The sequence below is a fragment of the Rattus norvegicus genome, chromosome 3 (genome assembly GCF_036323735.1).
Source record: "Rattus norvegicus strain BN/NHsdMcwi chromosome 3, GRCr8, whole genome shotgun sequence".
Classification (NCBI taxonomy): domain Eukaryota; kingdom Metazoa; phylum Chordata; class Mammalia; order Rodentia; family Muridae; genus Rattus; species Rattus norvegicus.
In genome coordinates, this window is record NC_086021.1 from 117,655,410 (window position 1) to 117,675,239 (window position 19,830).

At 36.1% G+C, this 19,830-nt stretch overlaps 1 protein-coding gene across 2 annotated transcripts in view; it reads left to right on the plus strand.

The window, feature by feature from the left end:
- Positions 1 to 19,830, plus strand: part of Slc5a12 (solute carrier family 5 member 12) — a 50,082-nt gene that overhangs the window by 21,525 nt on the left and 8,727 nt on the right. Inside the window, exons 5-11 of one of the 2 annotated variants that reach the window (NM_001108588.1) lie at positions 1,315 to 1,469; positions 1,569 to 1,709; positions 4,280 to 4,409; positions 5,382 to 5,470; positions 8,048 to 8,160; positions 13,545 to 13,612; positions 18,166 to 18,252. In NM_001108588.1, coding sequence (NP_001102058.1) covers positions 1,315 to 1,469; positions 1,569 to 1,709; positions 4,280 to 4,409; positions 5,382 to 5,470; positions 8,048 to 8,160; positions 13,545 to 13,612; positions 18,166 to 18,252 — 783 coding nt within the window. The remainder of the gene's footprint in view (positions 1 to 1,314; positions 1,470 to 1,568; positions 1,710 to 4,279; positions 4,410 to 5,381; positions 5,471 to 8,047; positions 8,161 to 13,544; positions 13,613 to 18,165; positions 18,253 to 19,830) is intronic. The other variant, XM_063284156.1, reaches the window with a different exon arrangement.

The window sequence follows — 19,830 nt, forward strand, 5'->3', positions numbered from 1 at the left end:
CATGATGGTCCTGGGGGACTCAAGTGATGAAATGCTACAACCAAACTCTCATTTTTCTCTTTCTTTTCTGCCCACGTGTTTTCAGCAAGAACTCTACATTAGAATCACTTGTGGAACTTTTAAAACTCAGGAAGAAAAGAACACAGCCGTAATCTCACTAATTCTTCAGTTAATTTAGGACCCCCGTAAAGGAATAAGGACATTGTTTTCTTCCTGCCCTCTCCTCTACAAGAGAGGCATTTTTGCCATATTCACTGCTTTAATTTCTTGCTTAATAATTATGGTGAACTTAACTATTTAAGTAAACTTTCTGAAACTCTGGTTTGTCTAACCATTTTGCTGATTTTAAAACTCCTCACTGCTCATATATGTAGAAACTGATATTTATTCCTTCTTAGCTGCTACCTAAGAAGTGTGTGTGTCTGTCTTTGTCTTCTGTCTCTCTGTGACTTGGTCTCACTGTTTGTCTCAATCAATAGTTCATTAAAACTCTAAATTTGTCCAGCTGGACCTGTGTGTATGCACTGAATTTTTTCATTACTTCCTCTTCTGTATTTCGTGCACTATGAGAATCTTATCTCTTGAATATCTCTCAAAAACCACGGAGTTCTTTTTCCTTTTCTGCCCTGCTTCAAACCACTGATTATTTTGGGTATCAAGAATAACTTGGAATTTTCTAATCTATGGTGGCCTTTTAATTCATAGTACCTCACCAATGGGTTCTGGTAAACAAATCTCATTGTATGGCTCCCATTGTCCTTGGGGAATTATTTAAATGGTCTTATCTAAATATATCCATTCTGACTTCCAGAAAATTTACCAATGTGCCTTTTGCTCTATCCACATTCCACATTTGCAGCTCCCAGGGTTCCTTTATTTCCAAGAAACCTACATTTATTTTATCTTCGTATCCCCTGGACATCATCTCAATTTGGTGTGGAACCTCATAAATTTTTATTCATTCTTCAGAATTTAACCTAATGTCACTTCCTCAGACCAGGTCATTACTCTACTGTACTTCTCAAAAGTAACTCATCTTTCATTACTCTTCCCACACTTTAAAGTAAAGGTTTGTGTTTATTCTTAATTTCCTATTCTATCATTAATCTTAAAAACTCATACAATTATTTCATGGGGACCTCTCTTCTTCACTTACTATTTTATTGATATATTAAACCCAGGACTTTACCTTTAAGAGATGTTCAGTAACAGCTCAAAATGAATTCATATGTGATCCAGTAGTGGGAAGAATGTCTGAGTTGGAGGGGTTACAGATCTCATTTTCAATAACTTGTACTATTTTTCCTGTTTTAGGGAGGTTTAAAAGCAGTGGTGTGGACAGATGCATTTCAGATGGTTGTCATGATTGTGGGTTTCTTAACAGTCCTCATTCAAGGATCAAATCATGTTGGTGGCTTCGACAATGTATTAGAACAAGCACGAAATGGATCCCGGTTAGACATTGTTGAGTATGTCCAATGCTATTTTTCATGCTTTATAAAATTTAATTACATGACCTTATACAATGATAACAGTGTCACTGTCATTCCCTTCGTTCTGTGTCACAGCTTTGATGTAGATCCTCTCAGACGGCATACTTTTTGGACAATTGCAGTGGGAGGAACTTTTACTTGGCTTGGAATCTATGGAGTGAACCAATCAACCATCCAAAGATGCATCTCTTGCAAAACAGAAAAGCATGCTAAGCTGTAAGTTGTCAATTAAGAAAAAAATTCTACGTTATCTTTTACCTTAGTGAGTCATTAAAGTATGCATGCACGTGAAAACTAGAGGAGTTATTTCAGTAAAAATTATTTCCATTTCAGCATACTCTGCTTGGCTTTTCTCTTGATTAATTTCTGTCTTTATTTACTGAGAAACAAATAGACTAGATTGGGTGCATTCAGTACAGAAGAGGAGCAAATCACGTTTCTTGCTTATAGTCTCCATGGCAAGGTGGCCCTGGTCATTTTGATTCATTGTGTGTTATCCTTGGCTATAGCTTATTTTTTTTTTTTTTTTGGAGGTTAATTGAGACGTACGTTGACAGTTTAAATCGTTAATTTGAAAAACATGGTAACAGATAAATTAGGCAGCTTCATTTCAAATATGGCTATGGCACCATTGAGGGAATACAGGCCAGAGGCTTTTACAGTACAAACACAGAAGAAAGCAAGGAATACATGCATGCTATTGATTACCACCTTGCTTACTCATTCATCCCAATGAGAAGCCCTAGTTCTTTGCTTACAGCCTTCTCATAGCTTTACCTTAAGCTTCTGTTTCCCTAAATGTAGATACTTAGAAAAATGGAACAAATCAAGCTTCACTTTACATTTGCAAATCAGCCAAAGTTAACCCTCTGCTAATTCTATGCTTCAGGATTCTCTAACGCATGTTGCCAACCTTAGCATTTCTAAGGAGACATGTAAGACGTATAAAATGTAAGGCCATGGTTATGTGGCTGCTGTGGCTCTCACAAGAACAGTTTACCTCAGAATATGAGAATAGGCACAGTTTGATTTTCTAGGTTCCGGCAAAAATTCCAGAACAGCACACTTGCTAGAGAGAAAACAAAGACATTTTTCTATTATTTTATACAACTATCAGAAACCCCCAAATTTCACTCAAAATGGAATTTCCCACCCTACACAGAGATGCTCCTCAGGGTTGCTGGCTCTAGTCTAGTCACACAATTCTAAAGTATTTTCAATGTAAATTTCTTATTTTCACTCTGTGAGATATAGAATTGTCTTGAAATAACTCAACCATTTGTAAGTTGAATTCCACAGTGGGAACTACCACATCACTGTACATATATTTTATAATTCAAAGTGAAGAGACCAGATATATTATCTGACATTCTATTCAACCAGTGATACATGATATTATATATATATATATATATATACAGTAAATTATATTAAATATGCTTTCCAAATACATGGTCATCACTTTATCAAATAGATGAAATGCTAAAATCTGATTTTAGGTAATCTAGAATCATATATATCAAGAGAATAATCTTTTGGTGAAATATATAATTTTCTTCTTTCCCTTTAATATTCTGATATAGTTTTGAAATAGTATCTCTATTTATTCAAGAATAGCTTCAGGGTTCTAGGCTTAAATTTTTCCTCCTCTGCCTCTTAAATTGTTAGTACACTAGGTATTTACCATATGCTGAGATATTACTTTCTTTTGTGATATGTTGAATTTCTGCCTCTTAATAAGTGAGAAATGGGTGTGAGGAAGTAAATATTTCTCATTATTTTTTCTCAAAACACCAACAATAATATATTGTATTTGTTAAATATTTGTCATTTACCAAACAATACAATGTTTAAGGAAGGTCATTCTCTCATGTTTGTGCAGAAACATATAGACACCCTCATATTAGAAGAGTATATACATGTGAGCATGTATATCTATCTATCTATCTATCTATCTATCTATCTATCTATCTATCTATCTATCTATCTATCTATATCATGCCATGGTTGCCATGAATGAAATGTATATTCTTACATTTAAATGTGGAATCATCTTCAAATCTGGCCTGAATTAAAACAAACAAACAAGAAGGAACACCGTGAGCCTCATCACATTGAGATTTTTTATTTTATCAGCACAATGTAAAGCCTGCCTACTTTCAAGTCTTCCATGAAATTAAGAATATGAGTAAAAGTTTGACAGTCAAATTCCTACATGAAAGCCAAGTAATGTATAGGATCTTAAAAAAGCACCCAACTGTAATTGTGCTTGTGTGCTGTAGAATAAAATTAATGTCTGCAAATGTTTAAGATGATCTTCCTATTGTTGATTCTTCCTATTGTCCCTAAAATTGTTGACTTTAACTTTTATCTGCCCTCATCTCCAAAGCAACTGTAACCAATACTTAGCTATTTTTATGTCATTTCCCTATTATCTCCTTGGAAGAAAAATTATTAAAATATAAGTTGGCTTTTTTGACAGCTTCATTAATTGTGTATGGGGAAATTACTTAAAGTTATATAATGGGAATAATCATTATGTAAAATTTTATACAAGAAAATAGGTCATGTACCCTACGCATTGCAATCTGATACAAAGGAAACTTCATAGAAATCTTAACTTACTCATATTTGGCAATTATCCTAAAATGTGTGATGTCACCTTTAATGTGAAGCTGTAAAGTGTAGTCTTTCCTGAAAGCTGGAGATTAGTCCTTTGAAGTATGCCCTTCAATCTTTGCTCAGCTGCAATGCGTCAGAATGATTGCTCATGTGCTCTCTTCTAGTGCCTTGTACTTTAATTTGTTGGGTCTCTGGATAATTGTGGTGTGTGCCGTCTTCTGTGGCTTGATCATGTACGCCTACTACAAGGATTGTGACCCTTGGACTTCTGGTGCTATTTTGGCACCAGACCAGGTATACAGGTTTCCTGATTTCATAGCAGGAATATGTTGTGTAATGGTAGAGTTACCATTTTTCTATGTAAACTTACCCCTTCTGGCCAAGCACAAGCCACCGAGTTCTTACCTTAACTCCTGAGTTAACACACACACACACACACACACACACACACACACACACACACACACACAGTGCATTCTAATATATAGAAGAGAGCCTACAGAAAGAGAATACTTTTCCTTGTTCATAAAGACAAAGTCAGAAAACAGGCTAAGGCTAAGTAGAAGGTAAGCTTCAATCCATGTGTTTGGGCTGTTGGTGATAACTCCTTTTCTATGTAATCTAGGGTTGATTAATGATTCTTTAGTCAAAAACTGAACACAAGTGAGCATCATGTCAATTACTTGGACTTACAGATTTAAAAATTGACCCAGAGGATCAAAAATTTAAGGCTAGCATTGGTCTCATAATGAATTTGAGGTGATTTTCTGGGTTGTATGAGAACATGTTAGAGAAATACAAAACAAACAAACAAAGCAACATTAAACAGTAAAATTGAACAAAAAATTCTTATTCTCATAATAATTATTATTACATTGCCAGCATAACAAAATATGTCATGAGAGTATAGATCACTAAATGTGGTTTTTAAAACTTAGACACAATATTCTCATGAGAAGCATTCAATCCTCTTTTCTTTCCATATCTATTCTGCTATCCCACTCTGTTATGTATAGTCTCCTTTCCAACAATCTGGGTTACACATAGGTTCCCTGAAAGACATATGTTAAGGATGGGCCTTTAGAGATTAACTTTAAATTCAGAGAAAACATACAAGAAAAATTCACACATTGAAGAAAGATACTGGGAAATAATTTTCTCATCTCAGTTGCTGAAATCTATATGCCAACATTTCAGATGTTGATGAACTGACAATTAATACTCTCCTTTCCCCCTCCTTCTATCTCTGCCTCTTTTTTTTTTTAGCTGATGCCATATTTTGTCATGGAGATTTTTGCAACTATGCCAGGGCTGCCAGGACTTTTTGTGGCTTGTGCCTTTAGTGGAACTCTGAGGTTAGTATGTTGACAAACTGAAGATGATGATGGTGATGGTAATGGTGATGGTGAATTGACTGGAATGATGACAGCCATGACCAACTATCTAGTGAACACTGCTGAGGGTCAAGTGGCCACTGCAGTGTTCTGTTTCTATTTGATCATTGGTATCACATAGCATGTAAGAGAGAAGCTTTACACTCAATTCTCGTCAGTCTGCAGATGAGGAAACTAGAGATTTATCAAGAATGGGGGCAGGGACTTCTCTTTGTTAGGTGAGTAAAGTGTGGATGTAGGATGCAAAGGGTATTTTTCGCATCTACTTTAAAACTTTCTGGCTATTATTTCACTAATATCTATATTCATTCAGTCGCAAAAGACTCAGGTGTTTATATGGTCCCAGCATTGATCAAAAGCCTAAAGTCTTCCCACAACAGTTAGGACAAACTCAGCTGTGAATACGTGGAAAAAATAAGTTTCTATACTTTCAAATTCTGGTGGGACACACAAAAGAGGTGACTGGCCAAAGACAAAAATCAGAACTCAGCACTGCAGCCATTAAATCCCAACATTCTTTGTCTAATATCTGGGGATCGTATCTGGAAGATGGGCTCTCTAGGGTTTGAGCAATTCAAACTCTGTCCTCTCTGTTGCCATTCACATGGTCATTACCTGAGCCTGCTTTTTCCAAATGCCTATGGCTTATTCCAATGAGCAATGGATATTGCTGTCTTTTCTGTCTTCACCATGCCTCCAATGCAGTTTCAACTTGACTTTTGTGACTCCATTACATTGTCCTATAAAGGGTTGCTTCTCGCAGCACGACCCTGCAATATGCTGCCTAGTTGCCAAGCAATCTTTGAAATACTGAAATGTTAAATCATATTTGATATTATTATTTTGGTTCATAGTGAGTAGGGATATCTTTTCTATTACTATGAATGGCACAGTATATTTCTCTTGTTATTAATGGGTAAAATTATTATTTTTTTTTCGGAGCTGGAGACCGAACCCAGGGCCTTGCGCTTCCTAGGCAAGCGCTCTACCACTGAGCTAAATCCCCAACCCCATGGGTAAAATTATTAATCATTTACCCTATATAAGTGATGTAAAAATCACATAGAGCAGTGATTTTACTTCTAAATTATCAGGCATTTGTCTTACTTTTTAATAAATAAATGTTTTTCACCAACTTCTCAAAACATTTCTTTTATTCCATCACAATTCTTCTATATATTTCAAATACTTCATAAATGCCACATTTTTATTCCTCTAATTTTGTAGTCCTCCCTTGGTCTATAGCTTAAAGATGTTATTGCTTTTAATGAATATAACATACAATGCTGTATGTGTCAGAAGTTGACTTTTGGTTTTCTTTTACACAATTTTCTATACATTGAGACTTTTTAATCTCAATTATTTCTAATTGACCTTATGGGATTTTTCCCTCAAATTATTAAAGTCATAAATATATTTGATGTTTTCATCTTTTCTGTGAAGTGTATCCTTCTGTCTCCTTGTATAACTAGGCTTTGTGAACAAGGACAAATAATTGAAGTTGAAATCATTGTTCTATGATATTCTTTAGAAGTAACCAACCTTGGGTGATAATTTACACCTTATAAATTTAATTCTGTTATTTCTTGAACTAAAAGATTCTTGTTCTCTATGAGGAATTTAAATGAGCATTCATGCTATTTTGCAAAGAAAACACCAACTTTCTGATGCTTTGTCATGTCTATCACACTCAATTTTGTGATGTCAGAGAGAGAGAGAGAGAGAGAGAGAGAGAGAGAGAGAGAGAGAGCACATCACAGCTGCTAGTTTTTTGTTTTTGTTTGTTTGTTTGTTTGTTTTGTTTCTTCTCAGGCTTTCTCTTGTTCTCCTTTACTAATACATTCCAGACTCTAGAAGCTTCAGGCTGTAGAAGGCAACAGTCACTTTTATCGCTGAATTTGTGTGCTTATGATTTCTCTCTCATTCCCCAAGGACTTTCACTTGCTCTTTATGAATCGTTTCCCTGCTTGTCTTAACTGTCATTTTTAAAGGGACACCTTCTGTCAGAGTCAGGGTACCATATAACTGTCCTTAATTATAATTTCATAAATGTAACAAATTGTAAAATTGATTCTTGTATTCCAAAATAGACTACAAGGACTATGATTTCTAACACTTATCTATGAATAAGTGGATATACAGGTAGATATGTTGTTAATGGCAAACTGCACTGACTTTGGGGTTAGAACTGTCACATCCTTATTCTTTCCAAGTGAGCCTAGAGTGACACTTCTATACATACACATACACATTGGTGTTTGTATAGAAAATTCTTCCACTATTGCTTGCTATTTGTTACATATTGTCAAGGGAAATTAATGGGAGTTATAAAATGAAAATTAGCTTCTTTCAGACAATATTTACATAAATAAAGGTTTGAAGGATAAATAAACAGGCCATGTAATTCACTGTGTTCTAGAACATGGACATATATGGATATCTGTATTTCTTAAGATTATGATGATAAGGTTGTCATTTGACACATCCTTTTTAGTTCAGACGATTTTCTTGTGTGTTATTTTGTTTTTCTTTTTATAGCACAGTGGCTGCCAGCATCAATGCCTTAGCAACAGTGACCTTTGAGGATTTTGTCAAGAGCTGTTTTCCACATCTCTCGGACACGCTGAGTACCTGGATCAGTAAAGGCTTATGTAGGTATAGCTGGTAGAAATTCTACTCCATATTATGAAAGTTAGATGGGATGAATATTAGAATCTTCCATGTGCTGTTAAGGATGCATGAAGAGACATAAATACTCATGGAGACACAAATGTGTAGATTCTCCAGCTTCCAAAGTTCTTACCAGAAGGGTAGCAGGAAGGAATGGCTATCCAGTTTATCTTGCTCTGGTCCTACTTTTCTGCATCAGTGTATCTTGACAACACTGAATTGATCTTACCAGTCATTTTACATGAGGAGATGCTCTGTTCCAGACTCTCTGGAAGCTTTAGGCTATAAAAGCCAACAGTCACCTTGGCATCTCAGGATGTATGTATTATTCATTCATTCATCAAGGGCTTTAACCTGCTTTTTATGACTCTTTTCCCTGCTTCTCTTAACTGTCAATTTAAAGAGGAACATCATCTTTCGAAGTCAGAGAACCTTATAACTGTCCTTCACTATAATTTCATAACTGTAATAAATTATAAAATTGATTGTTGTATTCCTAGAATATAAGAACTATGAGGTTCAACAATTATGTATTAATAAGGGAATATATAGGTAGGTAAGTTGTGGCCACTTTATCTAGTAATATGTCTTGAAAGCAAACACCAATTAATGTAGTCTCAGAGGATGAATGTTCCTTGTTTAAGTATATTATCTCCTCAGCTACAGGTATAGGCTTATTTTGTCTTCACTCACTGACTCTAGCATATTGATTCAGAGTTCCTGTCGTGTCCACATGAGAAGGTTTTGATATAGTTCTCTCCAACCTTTAGTTTTTTATAATATTTCATATCCCACCCCCAATGCAAATATTTCCTGAGGTTGGGTGGAAAGGGTGTGATATAGATGGTGAATAGTTGATGGTTGTTTGTTAAGAGAGATTAAATTTTCTTTAGAGATGTTGCTTCTCATAGGTCAATATGAATGAATGAATGAATGAATGAATGCCCCCACATATATGAGTATATTGACAGAACTAGTCGCACTCAGAAGATTACTAAAAAGTAATAAAGAGGACATGAATTTGGGAGGGAAGTTTGTGGAAAAGACATGAATAATTGGAGGGTGATGTGGTGCTTTCATATAATTTTAATATCTACATGAATGAGATTCTCATTGATTTTTTTAATTATTAAAATTGCATATTATAATCACTGAAGCAGTTATCACATTGAACTATATTTTCACAAACTGCTTTTTTATAATTTGATTCTTATTTTTGATAGCATATGTATATGTGTACACATAGTACAGTGCCCATAGAAGTCAGAGAGGGTTTCAAATCCCTTGGAACTGGAGTTGCAGGCAGTTGTGAGCTACCTGATGTGGATGTTGAAAACAACTCAAGTTATCTGCAAGACACTGTGTGCTCTGAAATAATAAAATAAGTAATTATTTCTTGAGCCTCCAAATTTGTTGCTTTTAAAGTACAGTAGATTATGCAACATATGTGCTTACTATAGAAAGCACAGGTAATTTAGAGAAATGATTTAGTTTGTAAGTAAAATTATATACATAAAATCCTGCTTCTATTTTTTGTAGCAATTTACATTGTGCATTTTCCTGTGTATGCTTTGAAAATGTGGGAGTTCAATGATTATACAATACTTTATTCAATAGCTTACTTATTTCATTTATATTCTTGTTACATTTGCTGTGTTAAGTCATTGTACATGATGATGAGCTTCTTAAAGTCATTTTCTTTTAAGTATCATGTATTTTGAATACATTTACTATCTGTAGTTTCTCATTTCTCCAGTTCAATCCATTTTCCAGCAAAGAACAAAAATTTCATTCTTGATGACTAACTCAAGGGTCCTCTGTGAGACTTGACTGTTGATCTTGAGGAGACTGCTTATAGTCCAGTTTGCAAGCCTGGAACTCCTACCCTGCCTTTCTTACATTGGACCTTACTTTCAAAGCCATTTGAATTTTTACAGCTTAAATCCTTTGATAGGTAGAACCTTGTCCTCAGGTCAGACCCTAAGGTTTCTCCTTAATTACAGCTACTTTCTCTGTACAACCTTACCTCCAACTATAAATTGCTTCCTTCAAATCTCCATTCTTTCCTCCCTATCATTCAATTTTTCCTGAATTAATGACTTTTTCATAATATTTTCTCCTATTCAAATATTTATCAGCCTTAACCCTGCTTTGCTGCAAATATCAGATTAGATCTTAAATTCAGAGTAATATGTCCACAAGCCACATATTTTTTTCCATCTTTATTAAATTGGGTATTTCTTATTTATATTTCAAATGTTATTTCCTTTCCAGGTTTCCATGCCAACATCCCCCTAACCACTCCCCCTCCTCTGCTATTTGGGTGTTCCCCTCCCAATCCTCCCCCCATTGCAACCCTCCCCCCCCAAAAATCCTGTTCACTTGAGGTCCAGCCTTCAATTCCTTCACCTGTTTGATTGTGTTTTCTTATAATTCTTTCAGGGATTTTTGTGTTTCCTCTCTAAGAGCTACTACTTGTTTACTTGTGTTTTCCTGCATTTCTCTAAGGGAGTTCTTTATGTCTTTCTTGAAGTCCTCCATCATCATGATCAAATGTGATTTTAAATCTAGATCTTGCTTTTCTGCTGTGTTTGGATATTCAGTGTTTGCTTTGGTGAAAGAATTGGGCTCTGATGATGTCATGTTGTCTTAATTTCTGTTGTTTGGGTTCCTACACTTGCCTCTCGCCATCAGGTTGTCTCTGGTGTTACCTTGTTCTGCTATTTCTGACAGTGGCTTGACCGTCCTATAGGCCTGTGCATCAGGAGTGCTGTAGACCTGTTTTCCTGTTTTCTTTCAGCTAGTTATGGAAACAGAATGTTCTGCTTTTAGGCGTGTAGTTGTTCCTGTCCACTGGCTTTCAGCTGTCTCTGTGGGCAGGAACCAAAAGGCCCTGCCCCTACTTCTCCTGGGCCCCTGTGCATAGGGGGCCCAGATGGTGCTAGGTGTTTTCCTCTGGAGTCAGAAATGTGGGCAGAGAGTAGTCTCCTCTGGTTTCCCAGGCATGTCTGCCCCTCTGAAGGTCTAGCTCTCCCTCCCACAGGATTTCAGTGCAGGGAGCTGTTTGACTGGATCCGTTCAAATCTGGGTGCAGTCGCGCCACATAACATTTTTAAGCTGTTTGATATCAATGTGAAATTGCTATATTTTTGGCCCATTTTTTTGCTGTTGTGTAGAGTTCATACACAGCCATTTACCCAACTCTTGTCTACTCACAAAATTTAAATTGGATTTTACAGAAGTGTGATTATTGTGTGTAAATTTTTATTATCCTCTTCTTTATTCTTATTTTAGCTGTTTGCTAAATAGATATTCTTGCTAAATAGATCCTTCTCTTTAACTTTTCTTTGTTGTTTTTGTCATAATTTCCCCCTCTGTATTCCTGATACATACATTTCTTTTAATATTACTTTGAACTAGCATCAAATAAAATTCTCCTCATAATAATTATTTTCACTTTTGACTTATATTTTGTTCTTTATATTTTGTTATAAATATAATCTGGCAACATATCAACACCCTCATATAAATATATAATTCCCCATTAATTTTTTTCTAAACTTTGTCACATAGCCATCCAACTCTTTGTCAATCCATTAATCCACCATATTGGTTGGATATTTAAAAGTAAACTTCAAACACCATTTCATCTTCCATATTTATTTTAGCTTGCATATTTTTAACTAGAATTTAATATCTATTTCAAGACTTTTAATATGGGCAATGTCTATACTGTAATGGAAAACATTTAAGTACATACTTTTTGAGTTTTGACAAACCCATTGTCCTAGCTATGGTTACTATTGCTATGATGAAACACCATGACTGAAAGCAAGTTGGGAAAGAAATCATTTATTTGCTTTGCATTTCCATATAAATGTTCATCATAGAATGAAGTAAGGATAGGAATTAAAGAGGGCAGGAAACTGGAGGCAGGGGCTGATACAGAGCAATGGAGGAATGCTGCTTACTGGCTTACCCCATTGAGTAAGAACGCAATCTGCTTTCTCTCAAACCAGGACCACTTGACTAAGCATGGCCACACCCATAGTAGTCAGGACTCCTCCACACCACATTAATTGCTAATTAAGAAAATGCCCCACAAATTGCTGATAGTCCAATCTTTTGGAGGTATTTTCTCAATTTAGGATGACACTTCTCTAGTGACTCTAACTTGGGTCAAGCTATTATGAAACTAGTCAGCACTTATGCATCTACTATCAAACCCATTACTTCTCAAGATATATTGTCATGACCAATATATTTTAGATTATAAGTTACTGTCCATCCTTACATGGAAGCCAAGGTGACAGGAACTTGAAGCAGCTAGTTAACTCTATGGCCAAGAGCAGAGAATGAGTGCCTGCATGCTGTGTTGAACTTATTTTCTCCAATTTATATAGGTCAGGATCCCCTATCCAGAGAATGGCAACACTCATAGCGTGTGTTGGGGGGGGGGGGTTGGTTCCCACCTCAAAGTAACCAAGATAATAATCAACAGACATGTCCATGGACCAACTTGATGTAGACAATCCCTCAGTGAGACTCCCTTCCCAAATGATTCTATACTTTTCCAAGTTGAATATTAAAGTAACAGTGATCACGTTGACTAAGATTGATACTGCCACTATGTCTGTTACTCTCTTTGATTCTATTTTTCCCTTTATTTCACTGATGAATTATATAGGAACAGGGTATTAGAATGTTTTTAAAATAGAAATGTGTGAAAACAATATTTTTTAAAGAGAAGAAATCATCTTTAAAAGTTACTAGACATTGCAATGACTTCAGTGTCAAGCTTCTGTGTTGTCAGAGGACAGTGCTGTCTGATGCTCCTGTGCTAATGGATAAACACATCTGTATGTTGATATATGAGCAAATTGATCATTTATTGTAGCAATATTATAGCATTACTAAAAAAAACATAAACATGTTATGAATAAAACACCAAAAGAAAAAGCAAGAAAACCTTTCAGATTGTGGAGTTTAATGCTGATTCAGCACATTAGAGCTGACAATCTGTCCACATTTTAAAGAGTCCACTAGCTTCTTTAGCTTATTGGTGGTGAGTGGTTGACCTAGAGTTAGTGCCCACAAAATTAACTTGGATTTTCTTAGACCCTTTCCACATTCATTTTGTTCCACATGACAGACTTCTGGAATGACAGGAAGAAATCTTTAGATCCTAGATCCAAGTTCATTCTCCCTGAGGAAAGGGTATAAATGTGCTGAGTAGAGGTGGTGCTGGCTGTGTGCAGAAATTTTCCTTTCTACAGTCCTTCAGTAGAACTTGAGCTGGATGCAGGGATGTGTGCTCAGGATTGACCTTAAGGAAATATGGCGTCATGTGTTTTCCTCCTTGCAGGTCTCCTTTTCGGTATTATTTGTACTTCCATGGCCGTGCTTGCATCCCTCATGGGGAGTGTTGTCCAGGTAATGAAAGACGGAGAAGACATTTGATTTTACAGCAGAATTTCCTTCTACCCTTCTACGTCCTAACTGTTATTCTAGGGCCCAACATTAATATTCATGGACACCAGATTCAATGGATCATACATGTACATTCCAACCAAAATTACTTTCCGAAGGTGAAAGTGGTAATAGTATGACTTGTAATGGGTTTATTTTCTCAGTTCAGAGAACACGTGTTCTCACATTTCCTCCAGTGTCTTATGATCCTTTGTTTTCCCTTTTTCACTGTGATTAGTAGTTTAAAAAAATATATCCAATTTGATTAAATCAAGAGTCTCTGACAAAAAGTTTTGGAGAGGGTTTTTCCATTTTCAGTTCATTTGTAATTAAGGTGTGGCAGGTTCCAGAAGGGGCAAGACACTTGTAGTGTCTGATGGAAAGAAATTGGTATTTAGAATGAGTGAGTTAAGACAGCTGGACTCATCCCTCTGTCCTTGTTCAGGTGAGTATTCTGGCCCTCCTGACTTCATTGATTCAAGTGTCTGCCGCACAGTCCACATAGCATGGATGCCGGCAGGCTAGCGATGGAAACCCATATCTTGTCTTTCTGGTGAGATGAGTGTCTCTGCAATGATCCACTCATTTCTCTTGCCACATCCGAGTAAAGACAATTGTTATTTTTTTTTTACTCTACCTCTTCACCACTTGAATATAGTAAATCAATATGTAGATTCTGATTTTCCGGATTGAAGCCAACAGAAAGTCAAGTCGCACATGTCTGAGTGATTGCACTGAGTCTGCTTTCCTCTTCACAAATTACACCCCATACTTATGTGGGTGATGCTGGTAGCCATAATTTTCAGTGCCATAAAAGGGAAATAACTTCTTTTAATTAATGTTTTTTGTGTGGCGTTTCATTTAAGTTTGGTATTCAAGTCCTGTGGTATTGTTTTAGTGTAGGAATTTACAAAATGTGTCCTGAAAAGTTTCAGTGTGTGAAATGTTCCAAGAGAGAAAGTTACCATAGTCAGGGCTCATGGGCAACATGCTACACATGTGGTATTCCCTTACAATATGTGATGAAGCACATATTAGTATTCTGAAGTCTGTGAGAAATCCAACAGCTGGGAAAGCTGTTTAACTCGAAATAGTGTGCTGGGGAATGTGGGGTGGGATCAAAGGAGAGCAGGAAGACTTTTTGGTAATGAGGGCCTCAGAGAGCTTCCTGTGAGACACCTCTGATTTGTACTTCTTTGCTCTTCTAGTCTCTAACCTTCTGCCCATTTCTTATGTTCCATGTCCTGATATTTACTATTGTCAGACCTGAATTAACTAAAGGTGCAAAATTTCAGCTGGATTCCTTTCAGAAGAGGAAGATGTTAGAACTAGTGAAGTGATGACAAGATTTATTATGATTAAAATTCAAAAGCCTTTAAAGATTCCTGAGAGTTAAAATGTTGACAAATATCTTGCCGTATAATATTTCCAGACGTGTTTTTATCACAACCAAAGCAGGTCTTCTCTAGATCTTAGGCATTCTAGGATCTAGAGGCCATGCCACAAAGATAAAAACTCCACAGCGGGGGACAGCATTGACAAATACATTGAAAGCAGTGGACATTTCAGGGCCAACCCTAATCTATGGTAAACAAACATGTTTCTGAGATTTTTTTTTTTTTGGTTCTTTTTTTTCGGAGCTGGGGACCGAACCCAGGGCCTTGCACTTCCTAAGCAAGCGCTCTACCACTGAGCTAAATCCCCAACCCGTTTCTGAGATTTCTTTTGGAATCCATATTAAATCCTCAACAGAAAAAAATTTCTGGAAGTGGGTAGAAGATGCCCTTCTGGCATTTTAAGCAAGGTAAGTATAGCTCAATGCCATTATCTAGCTCCAGGCTATAGAGTACATTGTGTGTGTGTGTGTGTGTGTGTGTGTGTGTGTGTGTGTGTGTGTGTGTGTGTATTGTCATCTGGTTGTAGGAGAGGCTCAGAAGGAATGAGACCAGCTTTAAGTTTGTCTCCAAATAAGATACTGGATGACAATAAAAAGAAGGTAAGAATAAAATTCTGTTGCTTTCGTAGACTACAGATACACAGACAGGGAACATTTGAATATATATGTACTCTTGGATTGAATTTTTTTTTCTTGCTCTGAGACTTAAGTCCTCCCCTGAATCAAGAGTAGATAAGCGGGGTTGGGGATTCAGCTCAGTGGTAGAGCACTTGCTTAGGAAAAGCGCAAGGCCCTGGGTTCAGTGCCCAGCTCCGAAAAAAGAAAAAAAAAAGAGTAGATAAGCATGTTTATTATTTTATTGACTCTTTTCATGATAACTAGTAATTATCTTCAAAATTGAGCTGCTACATCATAATGAATTAACCCTGCCTCCAGCAACAAAAACATCACAAATATTAAATAACTAAAGACAGAGGAAAAGACACTTAATCTCATACATCTTATCAAAGTAATAATAGAGATTGAATTCTTTGAAAATGAACCAGGAAATCATAATAATCTATTACAGTTCGTATTTCTGGAAAAAGTATGTATGTTATGGCTGGAGGAAATGGGAAGATCGCTAGGCCATTTATACTTTTATATAACAAGAAGAAAGTGAAAGCTGAATAAATAAGTTAATAGCAGAAACTTCATCAAGTCCTAGTATCATGTAGCAGGTTACAGTGAGAATTCAGTCTCACTGATAGGTCTCTCACAGCCATTTTCTTCTTTTAATAAAACAAGGAGGGTATTTTTTTTCCTTTTTTTTTTTCAGAGCTGGGGACCGAACCCAGGGCCTTGCGCTTGCTAGGCAAGCGCTCTACCACTGAGTTAAATCCCCAACCCCAACAAGGAGGGTATTATAGTGATTTGTGCTCTTGGTATTTTTACCATTTATCTATCTATATCTATCTATCTATCTATCTATCTATCTATCTATCTATCTATCTATCTATCTATCTATCTATCTATCCTTTTCCTATCTATTTTTCACATTTAGTTATTCAAGGTAAGATTTCCATGTGTAGCCTTGGCTGTCCTGGAACTCGCTGTGTAAGATAGGTAGGCCTCAAACTCACAGCCTGGTCAAAAAGAGAGTTCAAGGACAGTGAGAGATGGTCATTACATAGAGAAACCCCACCTCAAAAAACACAAACACAGAGAGAGAGAGAGAGAGAGAGAGAGAGAGAGAGAGAGAGAGAGAGAGCCCAAATCTCTTGATATTTTTAAAGACTTCTTATTTTTAAAGACTTCTTTTGGTTAAAAAAAATATACAAATTTAAAGTCAAACAAATCCAGAGGTTTATATGACTGTTGTCCACTCTCTAAATGAAAATAGATTTGAATGTCTTTCTTTTAACCTCAAGTTTCTTTTCTGCAAACGTTGCTTATGTCACTGTCCTGAGTGAGTGTGAAGATTGAGTAAGTCGCTGTCTATAGAGTATGTGGGTGGATCTTCTTGACTTTCTGACATGTGGGTGGCACAAGACAAACTCACTGTTATAAGATTTTGGGAACATTCTAAAGCTTGGATCTCCATGGTGCTTGTACAGATATAGAAAGTGCTGTAACGTAAGTAGTATTATATATGTTGTGTGTGCATATGTCTGTGTACATACTCATTACCACAGTTCAGTACATTTTTATTTTCCAGTTGTTGGAAGGTCTCAGAGACTCTTCATGATGAAAGCACACTTTCTCAGTCTTGCCAAACCGCTATTTTCTTATGTTATTCATGCATTTGCATGAAAATAATGATATGGATTCCAGAAAACCTGTTTTTATTTATGTTTATACAATAGGTAGTCCATAAATCCTAAGGCAGTTTATTTGGTTCAGTCATTTAAAGGGTGAAAGATATGAAAAGGCTACACTCAAAATTTCTTTATATCCAAAAACATATTAAGATAATATCCATAAATGTAAAGAGAAATCAAAAGGAGGAATTACAGGGTGTCTGATGGCCTCCTCATAGTGCTCTATGGTCATTCTCCAGGAGTTGAAGTGCAATAGATGGGAGGGCAGTAGTTGGACTCCAGATAATTATTGCCTAGGTGACAGAAATTTCAAACCAATTTAACATACCTGATCAGCCATGTAGGATAGGAAACATGAGTTACATACTACTGACACAGTAAATTACTTAATTAACCTACAAAATATCTTCTATGGTACTGGGAATTAGATCCGTGGCCTTCTGAATTCTAAACAAGTGAAACAAAGGAAAGCCTATTTGCTGTAACAAGATAATGTGGCTCAAATTAATCAAATTGCTATACTCTAAACACACATACATAGAAACACATATACGTTGATGTGCATAAGCATATGAAGCATATGTATGTGTGTGTTTGTAATGGTATGCATCCAGATGCATACACACACACACACACACACACACACACACACACACACACACACATATTACAATCACGGACAATGACCTTAGAACTGAAATATGATTAATGAATGTGGCTTAAGTTTATCCAAAGTTCAAGGAAGGGATGCTAGTGTGAGGGGAGCCTACAAATGCTCTGGGATTGTCAGGCTTATCTGGTCTGCTTTGTCCTACATACAGGCTGCCCTCAGTATCCATGGCATGTGTGGTGGACCGATGCTAGGTTTATTCACTTTGGGACTCGTGTTTCCTTTTGTAAACTGGAAGGTAAGCCCAGTTTTATTAGGCTGTTTTCATTTTCTTTCTCCTCTTTCCTTGACTTGAGAAACCTTACAAACAAACAAAGCCCCTAAAATGTATGCCACCTGTATTCGTATTTTCTAAACATATACATATGCAGAGGTATAGAATTAATCAGTCCTCTTATATCAGACTATACTCAAACCTGTTTAGAGCAAAAGACAAATTAGGGAAGAGGTGACCTTGAATGGTCAAATGCCAAATGATTAATACATTGAAAGGACAAGCCAGAAATATTCTCACATCTAGCTCTTCCTTTGCATGTCTTTAAATAAATGTAAGTAGAGTGTTTATCTGGTATAGACCAGTATTAAGAGAAGTATCATAGTACCATTCAAGTCCATTTTGAATATAACTTTCTTTATCTAATTAGTCACTTGTGGTGTCATCCTCTACACATTTACAATTGTGCACAATTGTAGACTCTCCAGGAAGCCGACTTTTATTGATGTATGAATTCTGAGTTTGATGGCCCATCTGTTTATATGTTTATAGCTTTCTGGTTTTTGTTGATACTATTCTAGATAGTTTTGTAGAATTAGGTAGTGAACTTGGATATAAAGTGAACATTTAGGCATTTGTAAAAATTCTTCTACAGTCTTACTAGGAAAACTGTGAAAATTGCTTCTGTTGTATTTGGGTTTATAAAACTGTTTATGTCATAGGTTATAATTTATGGTAATACCTAGTTACTAAACTCATATTCAAAAGACATATCCAGTTATGTACATTTTTACTAGAATACATACTATAAGAAAAACAAAAGCCATGCTAATGTGGACATAGGAAAGGCATAAGGCTTCAGCTCTACACAAATACAAGCAATTAAGGAATAGTGGGAGGGGCAGAAATAGGCTTCCCCAGGGAAGAGCACATGAATTGGTTATCCAATGCCAAATGGTCAACCCTGAAAACATATACATAAAAGTAACATTGTACTGACTGATCAAGTTATATTTAAACACACACACACACATACACACACACACACACACACACACACACACACACACGCACGCACGCACGCAATAGCAATTACTAAAGTAGAGATCAAGAAGGGAGACATGGGAGGGTTCAGAGAAAAGGGAAAGGAGAATGATATAATTATATTATAATCTCAAAAAATAAAAGTCGTGAAATAGAGATTATCTTTGTTAGTATACCCTAGTTCTTCTGATTATTCAGAGAAAGCACATCTTTCTACATAGAGGATAGTAAATATTATGAACTTGGGCCATCTCTTCTCTCGTTCACTGACCTTAACTATTCTATCATTAATCTTTTTCCCAGTGACTGCAGGAACAGGTTCAGTTTCTGCCTCGACATGCCTGCCTAGGTACTTAATTAACCAGGTTGATTCACCAGCATTTTTTACTGTTAGGTTGAGTTCAGGAAATTTGATCTCTAGTACAAACATATCTACATAGCTGGCTTCTTGTTTGTAGGTATGACCTACACTTATAAGTAGATGGAAACTCAAAATGACTATATTTAACAACAGATTAATATCAAATTTTAATGTCCATCAGTAAAGTCTCACTGGAC